Below are 24,682 nucleotides of genomic sequence, written 5' to 3'. Positions count from 1 at the left end.
TTATCTCCGTGCCCCTGAGCACTCCATCCGTACCTGTTCGGCTGGACATGGGCTGCGAAAATATTAAAGACCAGGCCCAGCTTCGCCCCCTTTTGCTATGGACACGAATCTGGAGGGGTGAAGAACTAAAATCTTATGCTGATGCCCTGGGGGAAATAATGAGCTTGGGGGGTTGGGCTAAGATAAAGTGGCTAAGAGATACTAAAAAGCTTTTGGAGAATATCGGTCTAGGAAGCTGTTGGTCATCACGTTCAGCCCATCCAAAAGAAGTTGTCAAGGCGCTTTATTGGAACTGGTGTGCGGAGCGTTTAATTACTAACTCTAATCACTGCAAGTCGACTGTCGCCTTTTTGCAAATTAAAGACACTGTGGCTTTTGAACCCTACCTAGACTTGATAACTCTCCCTTTTGATCGAGCCCTTTACTTTAAATTTAGAGTTGGATGCCTCCCCCTAGGCGCACTGGTATCAAGTTGGTCACCTGTGACCCGTATTTCTCCCAATTGTGCGTGTTGCCGAAGCAAGGCCGAGACCATTGTACATGTCTTGTTTGTTTGCCCTGATTATGCAAGACCTAGGAGTGTCTGGTTGAAACCCCTTTGCCGCAATATGGGCACACGCAGCTACCTTGAAGCCCTACGTATCCTAACTACGGACACTTCCCCCCCCTTAGTGTGTGGAATTGCAAAATTTTTAAAGTGGTCTTGGCTTATTCGTTGTAAGAGATTGTCAGTAGCTGTTTAATTCTTTTTTTAGTTAATTTATTAACAAGCAATTCATGTCCTTTTATCTTTTTATGAATTTCCTACTGGCTTCTTGTAGCTTGTGTTTTTATGTGCTTATTGTAATAATTGTATTTCTTATGTGCTTACAAGATATCTTGCATATCGAATAAAAGCTTATGACTGACTGCCAGTTGAGCTAAGACAGATGCAGGATTTGCTGAAGATCAGGGGAAAAATAAAACTTGGCTTTTCCCTAGAGTACAGGCTTAGCCTAGCAACCTGCTAGCCCGGAAGCATGGTGATAGAGTATATGTACCGCAGCGCCAGGATGCCCGTAGGGTCACAGTGCGCTTTATAAGTCTGAAATACAATACAATACAATACAGCTGTACCATTAATTCCTGCTTCCTCAAGACTTTTAATGGGAATTGGGTGGGATACCGAGTCAAACGCGGTACTTCGGTCTAAGAAAATGACAGCTGTGCCACTGGGATCTAAGATTACCTTTAAGCTCTTTGGTCACGGATAACAAGGCTGTTTCCTGCTCGAAAGCCTGTTTGCGAAGGATGTAGAAATCCCTGATCCTCTAGGAATGTGGAGAGATTTTTATTCACAAATTTCTCAACAACTTTATTAATACATGGAAGAAGGAAGATAGGTCTGTAACTTTCAGGTAGTGAGTAGGGATGGCTTTTTCAAGAGTGGTTTTAGCATGGCATGTTTCCATGCCGGTGGCACTTTGTCGGTCTCTAGTGAGCGAGTGAGTATTTTGGTCATAACAGGAAAAATTGAGTTCATGATTTTAAGAAGAATATTAGGACATGTTGCATCCAAAGGAGATCCTAATTTGATTATGGTAAGAATGTTTATATCTTCTGTTTTGATTTTGGTAAAAGTTGAAAGATTCTCCCTCATCTGATTACGGGCCCGACTTAGGCAGAGAAGCACAGAATGTATTGACTTTTTCTTTAAAGTAAGTTGCTTTCAAATAACATCTGTCGTCGGAGGCTATCGTCTTGCTTGAGACTTGGGCAACTTCATAAATGTGTAGACAACTTTAAAGAGCTCTTTTGTTGAATTACCTGCATTTTCAATCTGCGCACTTATGAAGGAGACGCTAGCCTTTCTTATGGCATAATATTTTTTACCATGATCTTGTAAATCTTTTTATTAGCACTGTCTTAATGTTTACCCAGCTTCTTTCTATATTCTTCCATTCCTTTTTCCGGCTTAAAAGTTCTTCTGAGAACCATGGGGCACTCGCTTGAGTAGGCTGTTTTTCTGTACTCTCTTAGTGAATAGCTGTTCTAGCGAGTTATCGATTTTTCAAATGTGGAGTGCGTTTCGGCTATCCCTTCTGTTATGATAGGGACCAAACTCGTCAGGATAGATTCCCAAATATCGGTATCTAATTTTGCTCAGCTTCGACGAGGTCTGGGCTGCTGAGTGTGCGATGGTTTAATTCCTTCTTTATTGAGATGGAAATGGATCAAATAGTGGTCCATCCAGCACAGGGGAAGGGGAGATGCTGGTCTTAAGTCAGGTATATTTGAGAAAATGTGGTCGAGTAGATGTGATTTTTTTGTGTGTAGGCAACATCACTCTTTCGGTAAGCTGAATAGTCTTGAGTTACTGAATTAAATTGTTTACATTGGTGATCTTCGTATTTTCGAAGTGCCACTATATCGGGCAGTGCCTGTAGTAATTGGGAGGGACTTCATAGGGGGCGATATATTAACATCTCAGAAAGAGTGAATATATTAGAGAGTTCGATTGCAAATGTGAGATTTTCACACCCAGAGATGAGAATGGAGGAGAATTTACCATTCAAATCTTTCTTAAAATAATGGCCACCTCACCTCCTACTTTGTTTTGTCAGTCAGCATGTACTATTGTATAGTCCTGTGGGAGGGTATCCGTAATATCTAGTGTTGAATCCTCTTTCAGCCAGGTTTCCTTAGAAATAACAGGTCTGACTGGGTTGCCTTAAGAAAAGTAAAACATTCCGTTATGTCTGGGGAGAGACCTATAATTGATTAAGTAAACACTTTACTTTGGGGTTTCTTCCTTATCTTGTGCTGCTTTGACCTTTTGTGTTAATTTCTCTGAACTTCTCTGAACTTCTTAAGTGTTTATTACAGATTACAAGTGTGGTTAACTATAGACGAAGCACCTTTGGGATTTAGGTTGTGTCTGTAGTTGTTAACTTTGGAGTTGTTGTAACCAATATAATTCTTCCCTCAAATAAACTAGCAGGGTGCATGGTGGATGGGCAGGGGTTCTGGCCTCATCCACACATGGACAGGCCCTCATCGGGCTTGTTAAGTAATGAGCCAGGAAAAACAAATAGAACACGAACTGTAATAGCAAATACTCATCTTCACCCCCAAACCTGGCGCTCAACACAGCCAGTGCAAAATGCGACATGTGGTGAGTTTTGTTTTTAAATCAAACACAGTTTTAAAACAGTTCAAACAATACAAAAATCCTCCCCTTTGTTTAGCGTTTACATCTGTATTCAGCCTACTGAGATGAGGCCAGGAGAGATAATTAAATACCTATACCTATGTAATAGGTAACTAAATACCTACAGTTAGTAAATAAAAAAAAAAATAAAGTAACTACAACTAATTTAAGGTGGTTACCACCAATACATTAAATAGGACTCTTCTGTGATATCCAGTTATAGTTTTTAGCGTATACAGTGCTAGTATAAAAAGGAATTGTTGCAAATAAAAATCAGTACAGAAATGCAGGAGAATTTGCAAATCATGAAACACGATCAAGGCAACAGAAAACACCAAATGTAAACAATAATTAAGCAATACATGAGGATAAACTAAGTTAAGTATATTATCTTGCAAACTTTTTTAAATGCAACCAATGATCACGTGACACGAATGGATGACACAGCATCATTCCACAATATCTGATCAATCAAAATAAAAGTCCAAATTCTGCAAACAGCATCAGAAGCGACAACTGAGTGTCTATTTCTAGCAGGTTGAAAAGATGGAGAAAGTCAATAAAGCAGAGCAGAGCAAATTTCTTAACACATTAATAAACACATCACAGATAATGAAATTGAAATCATTGCAAAACAGGCATCATATGCAGCAGAGTTAACTAAGATGTGATATAATCAGAATTCTCAGCTCCAAATAGAATGGGAACAAATGAATGAAGAATAGATTGTAATGGGAACAGTGAATATTATGCAATACCTGATAAATATGGGATTCAGCAATCAGCCCTCGCATACACATGTACAACGAAGATGCTGATCCACACCTACAAAGCCCTTCACGATCAAGGACCAGCATACATTAACCAGTGACCTTCCACCAGCCCTCCAGACACTTGTGCACTGCCTCCCTTCCCTCACTCACATCCCTGAATCCGCTGAAGTAACAGTGGCGGACGCTCCTGCTCCTACCTTGCCGCCAAGTCCTGGAACGGCCTTACCCTTCACCTCTGGACCTCATCATCTCTCCTGGAATTCAGAAAGGGATTCAAGACCTGGCTGTACAACTGAAGCCACCCAAAGCAGCAAGGACCTCAGCGCCTGGACACCCTCCCGGGGGATTAGCCGCGCTTTACAAATCCTGTTTGATTTGATCATAAGGAAGGTATTGTATGACGGAATGCAACATCATTTATGCTTTTACAGCCTCAAATTCCCAAAAATAGCACCACATGCCCCACAACAGCCACAAATGCCCTGGCATAAACTCCCATTCGATGTCCATCCACAACAAACACATGCAGATGTATAGGCATAATGTGTTCATGTTTGGTCTCAAACACCCTGTGAAGTGCACAGGGTTTTATCCTCAAATGCCCATAAGCCTCACATGCATTATACTGTGTCAAATGGTAAAGCCTTGAATTACTAGTGAGCAACCATATCAATGCATACAGAAAGCCCCTGATACTATAGTACAGCCTACTCGTGCAGTGGTAAAGGCTCTACTGCCCAATGCAGAGTTACCGTGCATAGCAATTGCACCAATATCCGGTTCAGCTGCCCTATCCACTGGATGAGTCAGCCTTGCACAGTGCTGCCTCTCAATATTCTCATCAGATTACCAGTGAACCCTCCCTATGCCATGCACTGTTACCTTTCCCACTCCAGCAGTAGCAACCTCCACAAGCTCCAGTCTAGTCACTTTTGCCATTAGTGCCTTCTGACTGAGGAGACCAGAGTCCGGATACACGTACGCTGAAGGGTGACGGGCTCTACCCGTGAAGGTATCCTGCTCTCTAGCGGGCAGGTGTAAGCCATGCATGATACTGTGCCTCTTGGGTGCTGTGGACTGCCGACATGATCTGACATGTTGAAGCACTGAAAAGCCCCCTCACCTTGCCCCTCTCTGATCTTTCTCTCTAAATAGAATGTTGTTGAGAGGCTAGAGGAAAACAAATGTGAGGCACAGGCAATGAACAATATGGTTTGGGTTAGCAAAACAAAAGAATAGATTTGGTACTCATATGACCTGCCCCAGGTAACATTTGTTTGGCTCAAGTTTTTATTCACTTCATTGAGATAAATGTGAATTGAAAGTGATTATCTTGACAACCAACATTTGTGTGCTGCGGTGTTATTTACCTGCTGCTGTCTTTCCAGCTCCTGGTTGAACCTCTCTTGCAGTTCCTGTTGGGTCTGAATACGCCTCCGCTCCTCTTCTGCGGCACGGGCTGAAGCAATCATTTGTTCCTTCGCAGTCACATAAACAAAAAAGCAATTGCATTAAGATTATCTCAATGATCTCAATGCGTACTGCAGATATTGGTCTCAAAACTGTTACCAGACCAACACCCCTTGTAGAGGAAATGAACACCTATAATCACATTGAGGTAGATAGCGGAAAGGTGAAACATTCTCAATAATGTAATCTACACTACTACAGACTGAATCATTTGTAACAGCAACAAGAAATATCGATGCAGTAATAGTTAGTCTAGGTCCAAGATTGATAATTTTCAATAAAACAAACCAATCTTATACTGACTGTGATACAGGATATGTTATTGGTGAGAGGCTTATTATTTAAGATGAAAGGTCTCAACACAAGAACTGGATGTCATACCCATGCTATGAGTTAAGATGGACTACTTCTGCAGTCCGGTGCTGATGCCTTGTGGCTCATCCTGTACATTTACAAAACATGCATCCTTGGCCTTCCTCTTCACAGTACTACTTCTTTCTCTCTTCACCCTAACTCCTAGGAAAGCCTTCCCTTATTTTGCAATAGACAGCTGAACACTGGTGCTGAATGCAGGAAAAGACATCTCTCAGTGTCCTGTCACAGACTGCTGCCTACCTCTCTGATACTGACATCCTACTAACTGCTGGTTCAATAGGCTCTTTTGGGGCGTGGAGGTTACTGTTATGAACTGGTTTCATTTTATGATTGAGGCGGATTCACTTTGCATTTAATGAAAACACATTGTTGCTTAACCATTATAATGCCCGGATTACTCTGCATCCCATCCATCATCTGTGTGTGAAGTATTTTTCGCCCTATGTGGGAAGGGTAAGCCCAGACGTGGCTCCGGCTCACTGTGCCACTGGATTCAAGCTGGCCTGGCTGATGGAGGGTGATACCCTGAAACCGGTCTCAGGATGACTGTTTGCGCTGCAGGGAAGACCTTGCTTGGCACATGAGGAGCAGGGTCAAGACTGGTTTACATAAGGCCGGGTCCAACCTGGGGGGCATGGTGAGCAAAAGCACAATGGATTTAACCCAAATCTCTTGACAGGGGATGAGTGTTTGATCTGTTCAGCATTCCGTCCATCATCTCTTTGCGCAGGTTACAAGAAGAATGGATTGTACTTGCACTTCTGACTACACATGACTACTCAGCGTCTGAGAATTGTAGATCATCTGTATCTTTTCCAAGTCTTCTCCTTTCTTTTCGTGAGGGCAGCCGCCACCTGCTAAACTCCCACTGTTTGGAGGTTTGGTTTCTGTCATGTGTGTCTTTCCCATTGCTATGTATAAAGGTTGGCAAATTGGGGAAGGAATTCACATTACATTGCACATTATCCCAGGAGTGAAACAGCAGTCTCATTGAGTACTTGTTTTTATGTATTTTTGCTTCCATAAACTTGTTCAGAATTCAAGTTGGCGTTAAGACATTGACTTTTCCCCCGCACATTACTTAATATTAAATAGCAGAGACACAGAGTTTCTAACATACATTGCATGGAACGCAGCAGTGGGGGCCCTGTTTTCTCCAGACTTTAACTTCCAAAACTAATGTTCCCTTCCCGACAAACCTGAGGTCGACACTCAAGAAGCAAAGACAATGATGGTTAGAATTTTTCAGAATTAAATTGGCACAGTTAAGTCGTAATTCAGGTATAAGGATACAGGGCTTTGCCGCTAGGACACCCATTTACGTTTTACAAAAAGGAAAAAGTTAGTGATGTTGCTAGCTCGAGTCTACCACTTTGCGCAACTGTCTGTTTGAAAGCATTCTATTTTCAGATACCCAAGAACTTTATTGTCACTCATTTACTGGATTCGATGGCTTGCCTTCCTGAACGTCATAGGTCACAGCTGCGACCCCTGGTCTCGGAGGGGTAAAATCAGTGCCAGGAAAATAACGGCTGGTCATCCATAAGGTGCGCCATTTTCCTTGTTTTCTGTCAATTGTTTTAATTACACTAACAGTGAATAATATTTTATTATTCACTACTAGTGTAATAAAATATGGAGTACAGTTAGCTGGAATATGACCTTCCTTGGCACCTGAGGGGAGTAAAAAGGTATTTAAATATATGCTGTGTGTGCGCTTACAGGTGAGAGTGTGTTTATGTAAGGGAGAGTGTGTGTATGTATAAATGTGTAAGCATGCATGTGTGAGTGAAAGTAACGGATACATGGCGTGTGATGTCACTTCTGCTACCCGTGGCATTTTGGTGAATTGACATTCAAGCTTGCCTTTCCCATTATAGGTTTGTCCCTCCCCTGGAGCATAGCCTCTTTACTTGTGCCCCTCCACTGCTCACATTTAGGGAACTACTTTTTTCCTTTTTGCTTAAGGAGTCCATGCGAGTTTATGCTTTTTCCAGCTGTCTCTCTTGTGTGCTTCTCTGCTCATCCTCCACCTTGCCAAAAGTCTTTGGACTAACTACCAGCTAATAATCACCTAGGAGGAATACAAGAACATCATTTGCCCACGTATTCTCTGATTTGTTTTTAACTTTATAATAAACCCCAGGAACCAATAAATGGGAATATTAGTGGTCTATCGTTACTTTTATTCACTTCTCACCAATCCTCTGGATAGTCCAGTTTATTTCAGCACTGGAGGCTTTCAAGAAGCAAGCTTAAAACCCGATTGGAGATGAGAACATCTCCAGCAAAGAGCCCCCTTGAGGGCTCATTGGGCATTGCACGCCAGCCTAACGAGAAACACTGCCCAATGATGAAGCATGCAACCCTTGGGTGGTTGAGGGCTTGTGCCCCACTTAGCTAATGCTTCTATCAACTTAGTTGAATCCACTTATTTCATACACTATCTAGGATACTTAGCGTAACAATATGCTTTATTAATATCGTCCCCCACCTTCTCCACATTGTTCTCTCTCATCTGTGGACTTCTCCCACGCTCCCTGTTATTCTCTTCAGCCCATGTGCTTCTCTTCCTCCCCCATGCTCTGTGTTGTTCTCCCTCGCTTGTGTATTTCTCCATGGACCCCAGGCTGCTCTTCCTTGTGTGCTTCTGTTCCCCTCTTCGCCTTTCTGTTGCTTTTTTAAAATTTTGGATACTTTAAAAAAAAAAAAGCTAATTTGAGTACTACTTTATTAAAATATTTTATCATCTGTTTCAGATTGGTAACTAAACATAGGGCACTCATATCAATATGTAAGTGCATACAAAATGGAGCACCCGCCATAGGGCTCATCATCACGTCTTTTTTCTCCTTTTGTTCATGCTCTATGGTGTAAAACATGCTGCTAGAAAGCACCCATATTGCTCTTTTATATTTATAGGCAATGATTATTTTTTTTCAATGTAATATATTCACTGCAGTAATACGGCTGGCACATTCAGGCAGTGTTTTTTTTCTTTTTTCCTTCTTTTTATTTTTGTGGCATTTGCAGACCACAAAATAAATAAATAACCAATGCACCAGTTTGCCAGACCCGTTTAAACATCTGCATCAAATCTCATTTCACACAACTAGAGGTTCTGTGCAGTGGGGGTCAGGTTAGATACTTGCAGAGGGTTGGGTAGGGTATCAGAGGGAGGCCTTGTGTCCAAACTCTATTGCACATGGTCGCACACCATGCACACAGGGGTTGCGCACCTGAAGAAGCTGTTAGACATGGTACATTTAGAATATGATGAAAAAACGGAAATTACCCAAATAAATAAAAGGTTATAGTGATATTACGGTTAGGTGTGGTAACAAGACTATGAGTTATGTTAAAATCCTTTTTAAAAAAGTTAAAGTGACGTTATAGTTAGGTGAAGGAGTGAGAAAACAACTGATATTTAAAAACCACTGAATTTCACCAGTTATAGTTTAGTCAATTAACTATAACTTGTGCTCCTGTGATGCACTATTTTTAAAGCCACATATTACACCACTCATGAAATGTTAAATAACATAATTGATGGCATCACTGGTGACATCATCAATATCACTGCTTTTTCATTACTCAATAGTCTTTTACATAATTTAAAAAAAGAAATTACGCTAGTAGTAAAGAAAGCCATAAAATTACTGTATATATAAGATTGAAATAAATTAAGATCTAGAGCAAAGTCTACTACTCCATGGGTGAAGTTATATAGTGCCTGGCTTACCTACCAATAAAGTTACTGGTGTAGCAGAGGGTGTCCCAAAAATGGGGAGAAAATTTGGGGGACTTGGCAGGGTTTCCGAGGACTGTAATATTGAAACTGTGATGCAACAGAAATTGTGGTCTTCCAGATTAAAGTGTAATGTATTGTGAATAAGAATGCAGAAATGTAAACGGAATGAGGCACAAAGATGCTTACTCCATGTTGATTTCATCATCTTATAAGTACCAATAAAAAGAGTTTAAAACATTTTTTTTTACTGGTGCAATGAGTACTTCATCTTAAACAAGGTAATCTATGAGCTCACATGATGTGGGTTGCAAAGCCAGGTTTTAAAGTAGGTTGTGAATTGAACACAAAAATCTTTGGAGAAAAGCGAAAGTTTTGTTCACAAATGATTACTTACTTGTAGATGTTTGGGCAAATGCCCATGTTAAATATGGGTCCTACACTGCTATAGGCTAATTGTATCTACACTAAAGATACATAATGTGTAAGCATTTATTTGCAGAACTTATCTGATGATTTAAAGGCGTTGTTAAATAATGTACAATGTAGCATTGATCCAATTAGAGATGGTGGAACGCACAGTGTGAGTGTAACAATGGATCTAAGATTGTACTAATTTCTGCTTTTCAAAGCAGTAAATGTAGTGTACATTACCAAACAACAGAGGGTTGTCTATATGGCCTGGCTAAAGGTGCCTTATCAGCATGTAATGCTTATCAGTCAAGCTCTTGACTGTAAATTGCAGATCATATGAGGTGTTTAAAAGTGTGATCCCACTAAGGGGAACAGAGAACTAGCACTATTAAGTAGGCTGTTCAAGATTTAAAAAGTGGGTGACCCCATTAAAGTGCATGGATGTATTTTGTTTGTTAGGTGGCTGAATACCAGTAAAAACAGGGAAACATGCACCAAATGTGGGTAATTTTAGAGCTATGCTAGATGTAATGCATGTTGCAAACGTTTACTTCCATTATCACTTGATTGGCAATAGAAAATTGGGTACAGCAGTAGCTTGTTGAATTACTTCCAGTCCACAAAGCCTACAGCACACTGTCACAATCATTGATGGATATCAATGATGACCTCACAGATCTCATCATCCAATGGACATGACAGTTTGCAATAAGGTTTTCATACAGAAAGTTTTTCAGTAAAGAACAAGTAGACCCAATTTTCCATAACCTCTGTAGTATTAATGGGTGTAACTTTTCTCAATGAGCAGAACAGAATATGAAACGTGTGTGAAATCGCCTACATTAAGTAGATATTATGCTACTCTTTACTGGTATTGAGGTCTGTAAGAAACTCAATGACTCTGTAGACATTAATGAGTTGAGCAACTTATTAAACTTTGAATAGAGTTTAAAAACAGTGTTTGGTTATTGTTCTCCTTAATGTGATGTGTCCGTTAAGTACCTCATATGACACAATACTAAGTGAACGGCTTCACATATATACATTTGCCAGTGATAAGAGATGCACAACCAGGCCCTATGGACAACCCTCAGTAGTATGCAAAATATCCTTCACATATTCCTGAAATCATCAGAACTGCATACACCATTTTAACAATGCTGACAACCATACTGTGACTTAAACCGTCTGCGAGTCACCCATAGACTATAACTTCTACAACAATATAAAATGTTTACAAAAAAGGAAAGCAGCCAGGTTGTAGGAGACTGCACTACCTGGATCTGTCACGTGGTATGCTGTTATTGCCCATCTCAAATGATCAGCTGCCCCTTGATCATAAAAAGAAACATGTATAGAGGGTGGATGAGGGGCAATACGAACGAGTAACAGGTAAAGAGATGCAATGTATAAAAGTTGACAAAGAATACAAAAAGTTGTTGGTGAAAATCTTTGTGTAGCTTTATTTCAGACACGCTTGGTTTGCATTCTTTGGAAACAGCCAACGCGTTTCGCCCAAACAATGGCTTCTTCAGGGCTGTAATGGCATACAATATAAAAGTGTTTTAAAAAAACGTAGATCAAAGACTATAGTGTTTAGTGTGTGAGTTGAAGAGGCGTTAGAAAGGAGAGTAAAAGAGAGAGCAGAAAGGGAGGAAGAGAGGGAGGAATGAAAGTGCGACTGGGACATACGTGATCCTGAGTAACGGCTGAATAGGGAAGATATGCCCGGACGGTAAGTGCGCAGTGAGAGGAGAGAGCGAAAATATCAGTGAGGGTCAGTGTAAGAGGAAAGGAAGGCAACAGAACCCGAAAGGGTTTTTAGACAAATGATACTAAGAGAATTTCACAAACACCCAGGTGTCAGTGACTGAGACGGTTTGTAGAGCGTCTCATAGTTGGCCAGCTTACCGATTAATGATGCCATGTATGTTTGGCCAGAGTGGCGGGCATCACAGGAAAAAGTAGGCGTAGTAGGTACATGAGGACGGCAGTAAAGAAGCCTAGTATGGAAACAAACTGTGTCAGTAAAGGCGGTGGCAGTCACAGGTTGTCAGTTGTAGATCAAGAGGCGTCAGTAAGTAAACGTACCTCAAACTCTAATGTTTATGTTTATGCAATTTTTATAGCGCGCAAATACCCAGGGGTGTCTCGGCGCTTAACTGATCAGATGATGGCTATAGCAGATCTTAATGTGAGAAAAGCCAGGTTTTTAATTTCTTCCTAAAACTAAGGAGAGTGGGGGCAGTTTTGATGGAAAAAGGGAGTGAATTCCATAGTCTAGCTGTGGAAATCACAAAGCATCTGTCACCCCAGTAGGCTTTCCTTGTGCGTTGGACATTGAGCAGATGAGCTGAGGATGAGCGAAGAGTTCTGGGGTTTTCGAGAGGACGAAGGGCATCTTTAAGAAACTGCGGGCCTGAGTTGTTGATGGCTTTGTAGGCAATACACAGTGCCTTAAATTGTGTACGGCTCCTGACAGGAAGCCAATGAAGCTGTCGGATGAGAGGAGTGATGGAGGTGAACTTGAGAATGCCCAATAAGATTCTGGCTGAGGCATTCTGCACCAACTGAAGCCTATTAAGAAATTTTTCCTGTGCATTGAGAAGGAGGGCATTACAATAGTCCGTTCTGGCAAAAACGAGGGTGCTGATCAGAGTTTTACCAGCTGAAGTGGGGGGGTAGGGAAGAAGCTTCTTGATTTTCTTCAGAGTGAAGAAGGAGGTGGAGACTACCGAGTTGATGTGGTGGTGAAAGAGCAGCCTGTCATCGAATATGACTCCGAGATTGCGGACCTTAGTGACAGGTTCTGGTGGAGATCCCATCTCATTGGGCCACCATAGGGGGGACCAGGCAGGTTCCAATTTCCCGAATGTCATAACCTCTGTCTTTTCAGAGTTCAATTTTAGACAGTTTGAAGACATCCAGGAGCTGATGGCGAGCATTCCCTCTTGAAAGTTTTCTGCAACTGTAAGTCCATCATTATGTACAGATAGAACCAGCTGGGTGTCATCGGCATAGGTTGTGAGACTAATGCCGTAAGACTTAATCACCCTCGCTAAGTCCGAAACGTAGATATTAAACAGGGTCGGACTTAGCGAGGAGCCCTGTGGTACTCCGTATGGAAGGGAGAACGTGTGGGAGAAGAAAGGGCCCAGTTTTACAGCCTGTGAACGATTAGCCAGAAAGGAGGCGAGAAGTTCTTTGGCATTGTTCTGGATGCCGATTGCTGAGACACGGTCGATCAGAGTGCCATGATCGACCGTGTCGAAAGCCGCAGATAGATCAAGCAGTATTAATACTGCTGCGCCGCCTTTGTCTAATGTCATTCTTATTTCGTCAGCTGCTTTTATTAAGGCTGTCTCGGTTCCGTGTCCCTGCCTAAATCCAAATTGAGTGTCGTCCAGTAAGTTATTTTCATCAATGAATTTGGAAAGCTGTATGTTCATTACTTTTTCAAATTTTTTTGCAGGGAAAGGAAGACATGCAATGGGTCTGTAGCTGGATAGGGAAGCGGGATCAAGGGTGGGTTTTTTCAAGAGAGGCTTGATGATGGCTATTTTCCATACTGTGGGATATGAGCCAGTAGTGAACATAGTATTACAAATGTTGGTCAAGGCGGGGGAGATGGCATCAGAGATGAGGTTGAGGATGAAAGGTGGACATGGGTCCAGGGGTGATCCTGATTTGGTGTTGGAGATTAGACGAGAGACTTGTTCCTCAGAGACTGATTTGAAGTTACAGAAGGAGGGAACGTTGATGGCTGGAGATTGTTTAACTATGCTGGTTGAAGAAGGTTCGTGAAAAAAAAAGCTGAAAAGATAGAAGTGACTTTGTCCATAAAGAAATCTGCGAGGGAGTTGCAGAGGGATTGAGACGTATCAGAAGGGGGAACAGGGGGGGGTTGAGAGATGATTAACCACTTGAAACAATTTTCTTGCAGAGTTTTGAGCCTGATTAATTTGGGAAGTATAGTAGATAGGTTTTTCGGAGGCGATGAGGTCTTTGTATTTGGATAGGGCGCTTTTATATGAAATTTTGTCAATAGGGGTTGTAGTGCCTGCGCCAGTGTCTTTCCAAATTTCTACAATGTTGTCTTTGTAGACGTAGGGATTCAGAGAACCATGGGGCAGAAGGAGATTTTCTATAGCGATGAGAGGTTTTGGGAGGTGCCAATTTGGAGCATGCCGTGTCCAGGATGTTGAGATAGTTACTAGAAGCTAGTGACGGATCCGGTTCTATTGTATTGATGCCATCGGTCAGTATAGAAGCAAGATGAGAGATATCAATGTTTTTCCAGTCTCGTGTTGAGATTGGGGAAGTTGGTCCGTTTTGAGATGAAGGGGACTTGGTTTTAATAGAAAAACAGACTGCTGAATGATCTGTCCAAATAAGGGGAATAGGAGGGGAGATCAGAATGTCAAGGTTATTGGTGAATATCCCATCAAGGGTGTGACCTGCTTTATGGGTAGGCTGGGTGACAATTTGATGAAGTTCTACTGCTGAAAGATCACTAATAAGGCCAATAGTATCCTTGTCGCTTGGGGATTCTAAATGAAAATTGAAGTCTCCTAATATGGTATATTGAGGAGCTCCAGCTGTGACTTCGATTAAGTTGTTAAGGCTATTAAGGAAGTTAGATCTAGGGCCAGGAGGGTGGTAGAGCAAAGTGCCAGCGAATGACTGATTGCTGGAGAGGCTGATAGAGAAAGAAAAAGCTTCACAGTCTCTGTAATTAAGTGCAGTGGTTTTGATTTTATAGTGGTTTCTATAGATGATGGCTATACCGCCACCCTTTTTTTTGGTTCTATCCAATCTGTGAACACAGTAACTTTCAGGGAGGGCTGCTTTGAAGTCAGGGCCAGAGGAGTTGTCACCCCAAGTCTCGGTGATGAACAATAAATCGACATTGTGTGACACAATGAACTCGAGGATATCGAGTTTGTGTTTTGGGAGGGAGTGCACATTAATGAGTGCTGCTAGAACCTGTTTAGGGGTATTAGCAGGAGGAGTGTGGTTAATACAAGCAGGGCATTTTTAAGGACCTATCAGAGGGTTCGTATATAAAAATTGTGGTATAGAGTGCGGTAGGTTGGCCGAAGGGTTAAGTTCTAGAAGTTGAGAGGAGGTATATTTGATCAAGGTAGGGGCTATGGTGGTCTGAGGGACGAATGGGCCAGGGAGGGTGGCCCTGGGCCCAGTCCCGGCGTGGACGGGCGCAGACGGGCTTGCCTTAGGCGCGCCTTTGGCGCGCCTTCGGCGTGCAGACGGCGCGCCCGCTGCGCTCGTCCGCTGCGCGTCCGGTAAGTACACATGATTTATAGACGAATGGAGACGTTGGGGGGCGGCGTGGCCGACAATAGTGGGCGTGGCCTGGGGAGTCCCAGGTAATGGCGGCAAGATAATTATGTTGTAACCCGTGGCAGCGATAAATCCGCTGTGCGGGGGATGCCCAATGAGTGAAAAACAAATGAGTGCCCAGGGAGAAGATTCTGTAAGTTAAAAGCACAATTTCTCACACAAATGTTAAGAGCTGCAAGCGATCGTTCTCCCGGCTTCCGCCTCAGGAGATTACTGTCTCAGGCTCGCGCTTGTATTCAGCGCGTTTAAGTAGCTTTTGGCGGGGGGGGGGGCGTGGCCGACAATAGTGAGCGTGGCCTGGGGAGTCCCAGGGAATGGCGTGGGTCTATCTCACTGTGGTCCAGTATTATCCAGTCCGTAGAGTTGTATTCACTCTGTGGATATGTTAATCTGTGGAATAGCAAAGGTCATGATAAGTCCAGGAAAAGACCTATGCTTTCTAGTATGTGGTGTCTATAGAAAATGTGCGCAGAAATGATCAGCCGTAGCCACGGTAGAACAACCCCCCTGGGATGGGGCATCCTGGCCATATGAACCATGCATGACCCAAGGCGGGGTCAGAGAATCATGATGCTGAACTGCAGCTCGATTCTTAATTGGGGTGTCAAAAAGGTTAATAATCCCCTAGCGTGGCTCCTATGGGGGGATAACTGACGTTCAAGTTGGGTGGTAAAGCTGCCTTCGAAAAAAAATAATAATAATTTATTGAAAAGTTTGAAAGAGTGAGTTGAATAAATGTGCATTTATAGGAATACTTCCGAGTAAGTTGGTGTCAGCCATCTCAATGAATCAATGAATGTAGCTGGTCAGCAGTTTTCTAAAAGACAGTCTCAAGTTGTGATGTTGGAGAATTTAAAGGGCATTTAAGTTGCTTTGGTTGACTTGAACGAGGTTACTACACTGGATGACGCTACCCATCGCAGTCCTACCTAAGGTTGAGAGATTAACTGTTTTAGGGACCATACCGGGGCAGGTGGTGGGATTGACTGTCCTGCATCACCTGTGAGTGGCAAGAAAATGTGGTTATTCATTCCCTTGAAGCAAGTCTAATGTTTAGTTTATGTTTTCAGACATTTGGGCAGGATTTATGTCCCAACAGTTGCATGGGTTTAACTCCTCCTTCCATCAAATATGTATTTAAGAACCACGTCACAACCGTCCGCTTGTAAGGGCTTGTTATCCCAAATCGTGTCTCTGGGTGCACTGGGACGTTTTGTTTCTCTATCCAAGTGTTTTCCGTGGTCGTCAAGAGCAAACAGCGCTTCTGCTCAAGGGAGGCAGGCTTTGCCTTTAGGACCTAGAGAATTGCCGTAGGATTTTGGTATATCAGAAAGCATGTTACAATGTGCCATATGTGCTTGTATAGTAGGAGATGCTTTTAAGCGAGAGGGTCATGGAGCATTGGTAGGTTCTCTTTCCCTTCAATGCAATGACATGTGGCCCAGTGGATGGGTTGATGCCCACACAATCCAAAGTGAATGATTCTAATCCCAGTTTCGGCACTGGATCAAAACCCATGTGACTGTGGGCACTGTATTTCTCAAAAACATAACTGTGAGTAATGTAAGGTAAACGCATAAACTGAGCAGCATAAAAAGAATGTGTATGGTGAAAACAAATATTGCCCTTTCAAATACCTTCTCAATAACTTCTCCCTACTTCCTTTTACCCAATAAAATTCAAGAGTCTGTAACTCACTTGCAACCCAGGCCTGAAATTCAAATTGTAACCTTTAACCCAATAAAATTCAAGAGTCTGTAACTCAGTTGCAACCCAGGCCTGAAATTCAAATTGTAACCTTTCACCCAATAAAATTCAAGAGTCTGTAACTCAGTTGCAACCCAGGCCTGAAATTCAAATTGTAACACTTCAGGTTTGCAATAATCTTGCTGCAATAAAAGGAACTCTGTGAACTCTGCTGCTTCTTTGATCTATATTTGCATTTGTGCATACATGTTTTTAATAGGTCTCAAGGGTGGGGGTTTACTGGTCTACGAGCAAGAGAGGGTTCAGGGATTTCCACTTATCTTTGGTTTTACGTTTGCAATGGTCTGTTTCAGAGCTGCCTTGTTGGCTGCCTCTTGCACTTACTGTGTATGTTCTCCGTCATGCCTCTGTACGTCATGTTATCTGTGGGCTCTTGTGTCATGGAGGCCGGCAGCTCTTCCGTGAAACCTAGTTTAGGAGTCAAGGTGTCATAAGAGTCCTGCGGAGGCGTGGGTGCAATGTGTGTTGTATCAGTGATTCATATTTTCGACGACTGTGATTGCATGTTACTCATTTGTTGCCTGTGCACTTTTGCCTTTGCCATGTAGTTTTTCTTTTCTTTGATCTGGGGAAGGGAAACTTCGTGGTTGCTTCAGATTGCAATGTGGTGTTGGGAAGTAAGACTATGGCTCATACACACCCTCTCATCCTACACTCACAGGCACACTGCGCACTCTGCTCTCATACAGACACTTTATCCTGCACTCATACTCAGTTCCCTCCCGATGCACACCCCTCACACTGCACTCCCACGGACACTGCTCACCCTGCATCCATACAGACACTGACTTTATCCTGCACTCATCCGGACACTTCCCTTCCAATACACACCACACTCACAATATACACAACTCACCCTGTACTTATACAGAAACACTATGCACCCTATATTCACTCTGCAGTCTCATAAACAGGCACACTGCTCACATTGTGGTTACAATATACACTGGACTCACTCAGGCGACCACCTCAACCTGCAACCACCCTTCACCCTCCATGCAGTGCTTAATTTGAGCCAGTAGATTCTGGTGCTCAGTACCGGCACTCAATCATCAACACCAGCACTTTTCATGAGCACCAGTTAAGAACACATTCATTTATGGTAGGCACAGGGAGATTAAGTGATTTGTACAGAATCACAGAATGTTGAGCAAATGCCGAGACATTAACCTGGTTCCCCAGCTCCGAAATAGGCAGCTCTGGCCATTACCCCACATTCTCTCCCCACTTTCATGGTTACTAGTTAGTTCTGTTTTAGGAGGCTCTAACAGGAGAAATGGGCTGGTGCAAGCTGCCTCCTGTCGAGAGCCCCGGCACTTGTTTTTTTACAAATTAACCACTACCTCCACTCATGGGTAAACCTTCTCACCCTGCACTCAACATACACACGACAAATACAAGCATTCCTTTCACCATGCAGTCATACTAGAACCCCTTTCGCCCTACATTCACACAAGCATACAGCTCACCCTGCACTTTCACAGACACTCCCCTCACCCTGCACTTTTCTAGCCCTGCACTCACAATATGCACCATTCACCCTTCACTCACACAGACACTCTATACTCACACAGGCAAACCACTGACCCTACAATCACTTAGATGCTCCCCCACCTTGCAATCACAATAAACATCACTCGCCCTGCATTCATACATGAATATCGCTCACTGTAAACTCACAAAGGTACTGCCTCACCATACAGACACACACATCATCATACAACTACAAATACACTCCCTTCACTCTGCATTGAAACAGGCACACTGCTCATAGTGCACTCATACCAGTGTATTTCCCACACTACACCAATGCAGGCACAAATCTCACTGTACACCAATATAGATGCAACCCTCCTTCAAACTCAGTCACACCACTTACCTTGTATCCACACAGGCACACCACTTGTCCAGTGCCCACAATAAACATCGCTCATCCTGCACACGCCAAAACACATTCTGCATTCTGCACACAAACAGGCAGACCACTTAACCTGTACGCACCCAGAAAAGCACTTCATTCACCTTGCACTCATAAAGCCACATCACTCTTCTTGCACTCACACAGACACTCCCCTCACCCTGCCTTCACAGACACCCCATTCACCCTAAACTCACACAGAGTCCCAGTTCGGCAGAGTAAATAATAAATAAAATAAAAAATGGCAAAGCCAATAGGTCTCACCTATGCAAGTGCTTTTGACATTTGCAATGTGTTTTAGCCATGTTGTACACAAGTAAGTGGTGTGGGGTATATTGGGATAGATTGGGGTGGGATATATTGGAGTGTGGTAGAATGGGGGGGTAGATTGGGGTAGGTTGTAGTGGAGAGTGGATAGGATGGGGTGGGTTGGGTTGGGGTAGACTGGGTTGGGGAAGACTGGGTGGGGTGGATTGGGGAGAGCAGATTGGGGAAGAATCGATTGGGGTAGATTGGGGTGGGATAGATTGGGGAAAGCTGGGGTAGATTGGGGCGGGGTACAATGGGGTGAGGCAAATTGGGGTGGGCAGATTAGAGTGTGGTAGAGTGAGGTAGGATAAGTTGGGGTGGGGTAGAGTGGAGTGGGGTAGGTTTTGGTAGATTGGAGTGGGGTAGATTGGGTAAATAGGACTTGTTGGAGTGGGGTAGATTGGGGTAAATTGGGGTGGCGTAGACTGGGGTAGATTGGAGTGGGCTAGATAATTGTGGAGTACATTGGAGTGTGGTAGAGTGTGGTAGATTGGAATGGGGTAGGTTGGTGTAAATTGTAGTGGGGTATGTTGCAGTGAGGTAGACTGGGTGTGGTAGATTGGGATATGTGTGGTGAGGTAGACTGTGGTGGGGTAAATTGGGGAGACAAGGGTGTGGGGTAGGTTGAGGTAGACTGGGGTGGTGTAGAGTGTAGTGGGGTAGATTAGGTAGAGGTAGTTGGAGTGGGATAGGTTGGAGTAGATTGGAGTGGGTTAGACTGGGGAAGATTGGAGGGGTAGATTGTGGGGTGAGTTGGGTAGATTGGTGTAGGTTGTAGTGGGGTAGAGTGGAGTGGGGGAAGACTGGAGTGAGATATTGAAGTGGAATTGATTGGGGTACATTAGAATGGGGTAGATTGCAGTGTTGTAGACTGGAGTGGGGTAGGTTGGGTGGAGTAAATTGGGGTCAGGTAGATTGGGGCAAGGAAGATTGGGGTGGGGTAGATTGGAGTGGGGCAGGTTGAGGTAGACTGGGGTGGGGTAGACTGAGGTGTAGTCGATTGATGTGAGTAGGATTGGGTGAGGTAGACGGGTAGATTGGAGTGGGGTAGATTGGGGTGGGCAGATTGGGGTGTGGTAGACAGGGGTGGGAAGACTGAGGTATATTGGGGTGGTCTAGATTGGGCCAAATCGTGGTTGATTGGGGTGGGATACATTTCGGTTGGGTATATTGGGGTAGGTTGGGTGGGGTAGATTGGGGTAGACTGGAGTGGGGTAGTGTGGGGTACATTGGAGTGAAAGAGATTGGAGTGGGTAGACTGGGGCAGGGTGAGGTAGACTGTGGCAGATTGGTGTGGGGTACGTTGGGGTTGGGTAGATTGGGGTAGAATGGGTGGGGTAGGTTGAGTGGGGTAATTAGAGTGGGGTAGTCTGGGTTAAATTGGAGTAGGGTATATGGGGTAGACTGGAGTGGGGTAACTGGGGTGGGGTAGATTGGGGTGTGGTAGACTGGGGCGAGGTAGGTTGGGTCAGATCGGAGTGGGGAAGATTACGGACCATTTGAGTGGGGTGCATTGGAGTGGAGTGGATTTGACTAGGGTAGATTGGAGTGGAGTAGGTTGAGGTAGATTGGACTGGGGTAGATTGGGTAGACTGGAGTAGTGCAAGTAGGCTAGGTTGGAGTAGATTGGAGTGGGGTAGACTGGAGAAGGTTGGAGGGGTAGATTGGGGTAAATTGAAGTGGGGTAGATTGCTGTAGGTTGTAGTGGGGTAAAGTGGGTCTAGATTTGGTAGATTGTAGTGTGGTAGTTTGGGGTAAATTGGTATGTGGTATATTGAGTGGGAGAGATGGGGTAGACTGGAGTGGGGTAGACTGAGCTAGGTTGGGTGGGGTAGATTGGAGTGAGGTATATTGGGGTGTGGTAGATTGGGTTGGGGAAGACTGGTTGGGGTAGACTGGAGTGGGGTAGATTGGTGTGGGCAGATTAGGGAGTGGTAAATTGGGGTTGGCAGATTGAGGTAAATTGGGGTGGGTAGATTGGAGTGGTGTAGATTGGGGCAGATTGTGGTGGGGTAGATTGGGGTAGTGTAGGGTAAATTGGAGAGGGAGAGATTGGAGTGGGTAGATGGGGTAGACTGGAGAAGGGTGAGGTAGATTGTGGCAGATTGGTGTGGAGTAGGTTGGGGTTGGGTATATTGGGGTAGATTAGGTGGGGTAGGTATTGGTGGGGTAGATTGGAGTGGTTTAGATTGCGGTGGATTGGATTGGGGTAGATTTCAGCATGGCAGATTGGGGTAGATTGGAGTGGGGTAGTTTGGATAGAAAGTAGCAGTTGGGTTGGGGTAGATTTGATATTTGGGTGGGGTAGATTTAAATTGGGTAGATTGGGGTACATTGGAGTGGTTGGATTGGGTTAATGGGGTAGCCAAGTAGATCAGATTGAGTGGGTAGATTGGTGTGGGGTAGTTTGGAGTGGGGTAGATTGGGGTGGGGTAGATTGGGGTGGGGATGATTGGGGTGGGGACGACTGGGGTGGGGACGACTGGGGTGGGGACGACTGGGGGTGGGGAGGGGAAAATTGGGGTAAACTGGAGTGGGGTAGGTTGGGGTAGACTGGGGTGGGCTGATTAGGGAGTGGTAGATTGGGGTGGGCAGATTGAGGTAATTTGGGGTGGGTAGATTGGGGTGGTGTAGATTGGGGCACATTGGGGTGAGGTACATTGATGTTGGGTAGATTGAGGTTGGGTAGATTGGGGTTGGGTAGATTGGGGTAGGATCGTTGGGGTAGAGTGGAGTCGGGTACATTACATTGGGGTAGACTGGGACAAATTGGGGTAGACTGGAGTGGGGTGGATTGGAGTGGAGTAGGTTGAGTGGGGGAGGTATTGGTGGGGTAGGTATTGGTGGGGTAGATTGGAGTGTCTTAGATTGAGGTAGATTGGATTGTGTTAGATTTTAGTATGGCAGTTGAGGTAGATTGGCGCGGGGTAGTTTGGATCGAATGTAGTAGTTGGATTGGGGTAGATTTGATATTTGGGTGGGATAGATGGGGGTAGACCTAGGTGGGTAGATTGGGTGGGGTAGACTGTAGTGGGGCAGATTGGGTGGGTTAGGTTAGTGTGAGGTAGATTGGACTGGGGTAGAATGGGAGAAATTGGAGGGGGGTAGATTGGATGGACTGAGGGGGGTAGATTGGGACAGGTTGGAGTCGGTTAGAAGGGGATATATTGGAGTAGGGTGGGTGGTAGTATATTGGGGCAGGTTGAAATGGGGTGGAGTAGGGTAGATTGGAGTTGGCTAAAGTGCGATGCAATAAAGAGGCACGTGGAGGGAGGGGGAGAAGCAGTGCCATAAAGACGGAGGAGCAGTAGTGTAATGAAGAGGGAGGGGCAACAGTGCCATGAAGTAGTGGGAGCATTATTGCGATGAAGTGCACTTCTTCTCTATTGTGAAGCCAATTTGTATTAGAAAGTGAAAAAAAAGACTACTGCAAAATTGAAAATTTCTGTTTCACTGCATATCAGCTTATTTTCTTACTACTGCAATGTCGAGAGAGCAGTTCCAGAGTTCATTTGCATGCAATGCCATGGGCTCCAATTGCCGGTTTAAGCTGCTTCATACATTTTAATTGTCTTTTAGCCCCACCAGTGATATGTTTGAAAGCTGCCAGTATACAACGCGGAGTGCATGAGTAGTGGGCACTAGTTTTCAAAATCTCTCTCACTGTAAAATCTTTTCGGATTAGGGCTTTATATACTGTTCTGTTTGACGTCTGCAGTAGTTCACGTCCTGCCTGGAAAACATTACAGCTTCTCCCGCTTGCTGCTCTCTAATTGTGAAGGGGATACACCAACAACGATTAAGAAGGAGGGTGTGGGGGTTTGAGGGAAGAGACATGGAATACAAAGTCTGTGGCATCTGCTTTTTATGGTAAAAAAAAATAGGAAAAGAACTAAGCAGAAAACATCTATGCAGTGCATAAATATAATTAAAGGGCGATGGGACGGAACATGGAATATTGAGTCTGTGGCATTTGCTTGTTATTGTAATAGGAACACAATTCCAAGTAGCAAGCACGTATGCAGTGCTTAAACACAATTAAAGGGCGGCGGGAGGAGGAAAAGAAAAAACAGATAGGGCAGGGGGATGAGACAGAAAAGAAGCAGATGGGGTGGGAGGGGAAAAGAAGCAACACAAATGATGGGCAGGTGACAAGGGAAAGGAGTGAGTGAAAACACAAGCACTTCTATGGAGTGCTTAAACACTAATAAAAAAGTAGCACAAAAAACGGGAGCAGTGGATGGACACAAGTACTTGGTCCATGCTCTAGGGGAGGGCCGAACACAAGGAGAGGCATGACGCATGCATTCCATGACAAATGGGGACGAAGGATATGAGGGAGATGTGGAAGTGAACAAATTGTAAGCTAGGGGCATGCTGTCGCCCGCTAACTGTAAACAACATGTCTCGAAGAGACAGCGCATGCTGTCTTTAGCGGAGACCTAAAAACTGGTTTTAATAGCATTGCATTTTTACCTCCGCACAGAGCTTCTAACTGAGCAGTTCCATTTTACAAAAATCTAGAAAGAGAAAACACAGCACAAACCCAGAATGTGAAAACTCTACAAATGACTGGAAAACCACAAACTGGAAGCTACAAACTAGACAGCACATGTCTAGAAACATGATTTTAAGAAGACGGTAACAGAGAATGTCCACATCTATTTACCACCACTCAGAATAATTGTTCATTCTCAATGCTACTTTACATTTTAGATATTTTACTGTACGTTACAAAATTTTAAGAGGAATGTTTTTGTGTATAATGCAGGTAGATGTGTGATCACAATCAATGACTGAGAGTGTATCAATATAGATGACTTGTTAAGAGTGTGTAAACCTACCCTCTCCGCAACACCCCTCTCCTCGCCTTCCATCCTAGTCATACCTGCCAACAGTCCACCAAAGGTTGTAGCGGAGAGAGGGTCTAAACTGAGGACATTATTCAAATTACAAAGACGACGAAAACCATCTCCAGCAATACCAGGTGCAAGCAGCGGTGACTCTGGCGCCATCTCTTACCCGTCCACTTGCCCTACATCCTACAATCTCCTCCCATTCATGTTTTCTTTTTCCTGTGTTTTTTCCTCAACACAGCAAAAAGAAATCGGATAGTGCTGGTAACCAAGTCACACATATTTCCCGCTGGGCACCACAAAGGACTTGGCTTACCCAGCATCCTCCTGCTTAATTCCTCCGACAGGTAGAAGAATGTCAGAAGTGGAGGCTTTTGCCAGCTTGAGCCTTCAACAATGAACTTCTTCTAAACTAGTTTGCCTACTGCTGGGCTTTAAGCAAAGGAAGGTGATGGCTTAATTTTATTGCAATATAAACAAAATACTCCTAAAAGAATTTGC

General features: G+C 43.9%; 1 protein-coding gene across 1 annotated transcript in view; it reads right to left on the bottom strand.

Annotated features, from left to right (window-relative positions):
* SWAP70 (switching B cell complex subunit SWAP70) overlaps nt 1-24,682 on the bottom strand; it is a 405,015-nt gene that overhangs the window by 121,079 nt on the left and 259,254 nt on the right. Inside the window, exon 8 of the mRNA XM_085648164.1 lies at nt 5,334-5,441. Within this exon, the coding sequence (XP_085504290.1) occupies nt 5,334-5,441 (108 nt within the window). The remainder of the gene's footprint in view (nt 1-5,333; nt 5,442-24,682) is intronic.

This window comes from Triturus cristatus, chromosome 3_2 (assembly GCF_964204655.1).
Source record: "Triturus cristatus chromosome 3_2, aTriCri1.1, whole genome shotgun sequence".
Taxonomy (NCBI): domain Eukaryota; kingdom Metazoa; phylum Chordata; class Amphibia; order Caudata; family Salamandridae; genus Triturus; species Triturus cristatus.
Note: the sequence above shows the minus strand (reverse complement) of the source record. Positions and strands in the feature narration are given on the sequence as shown.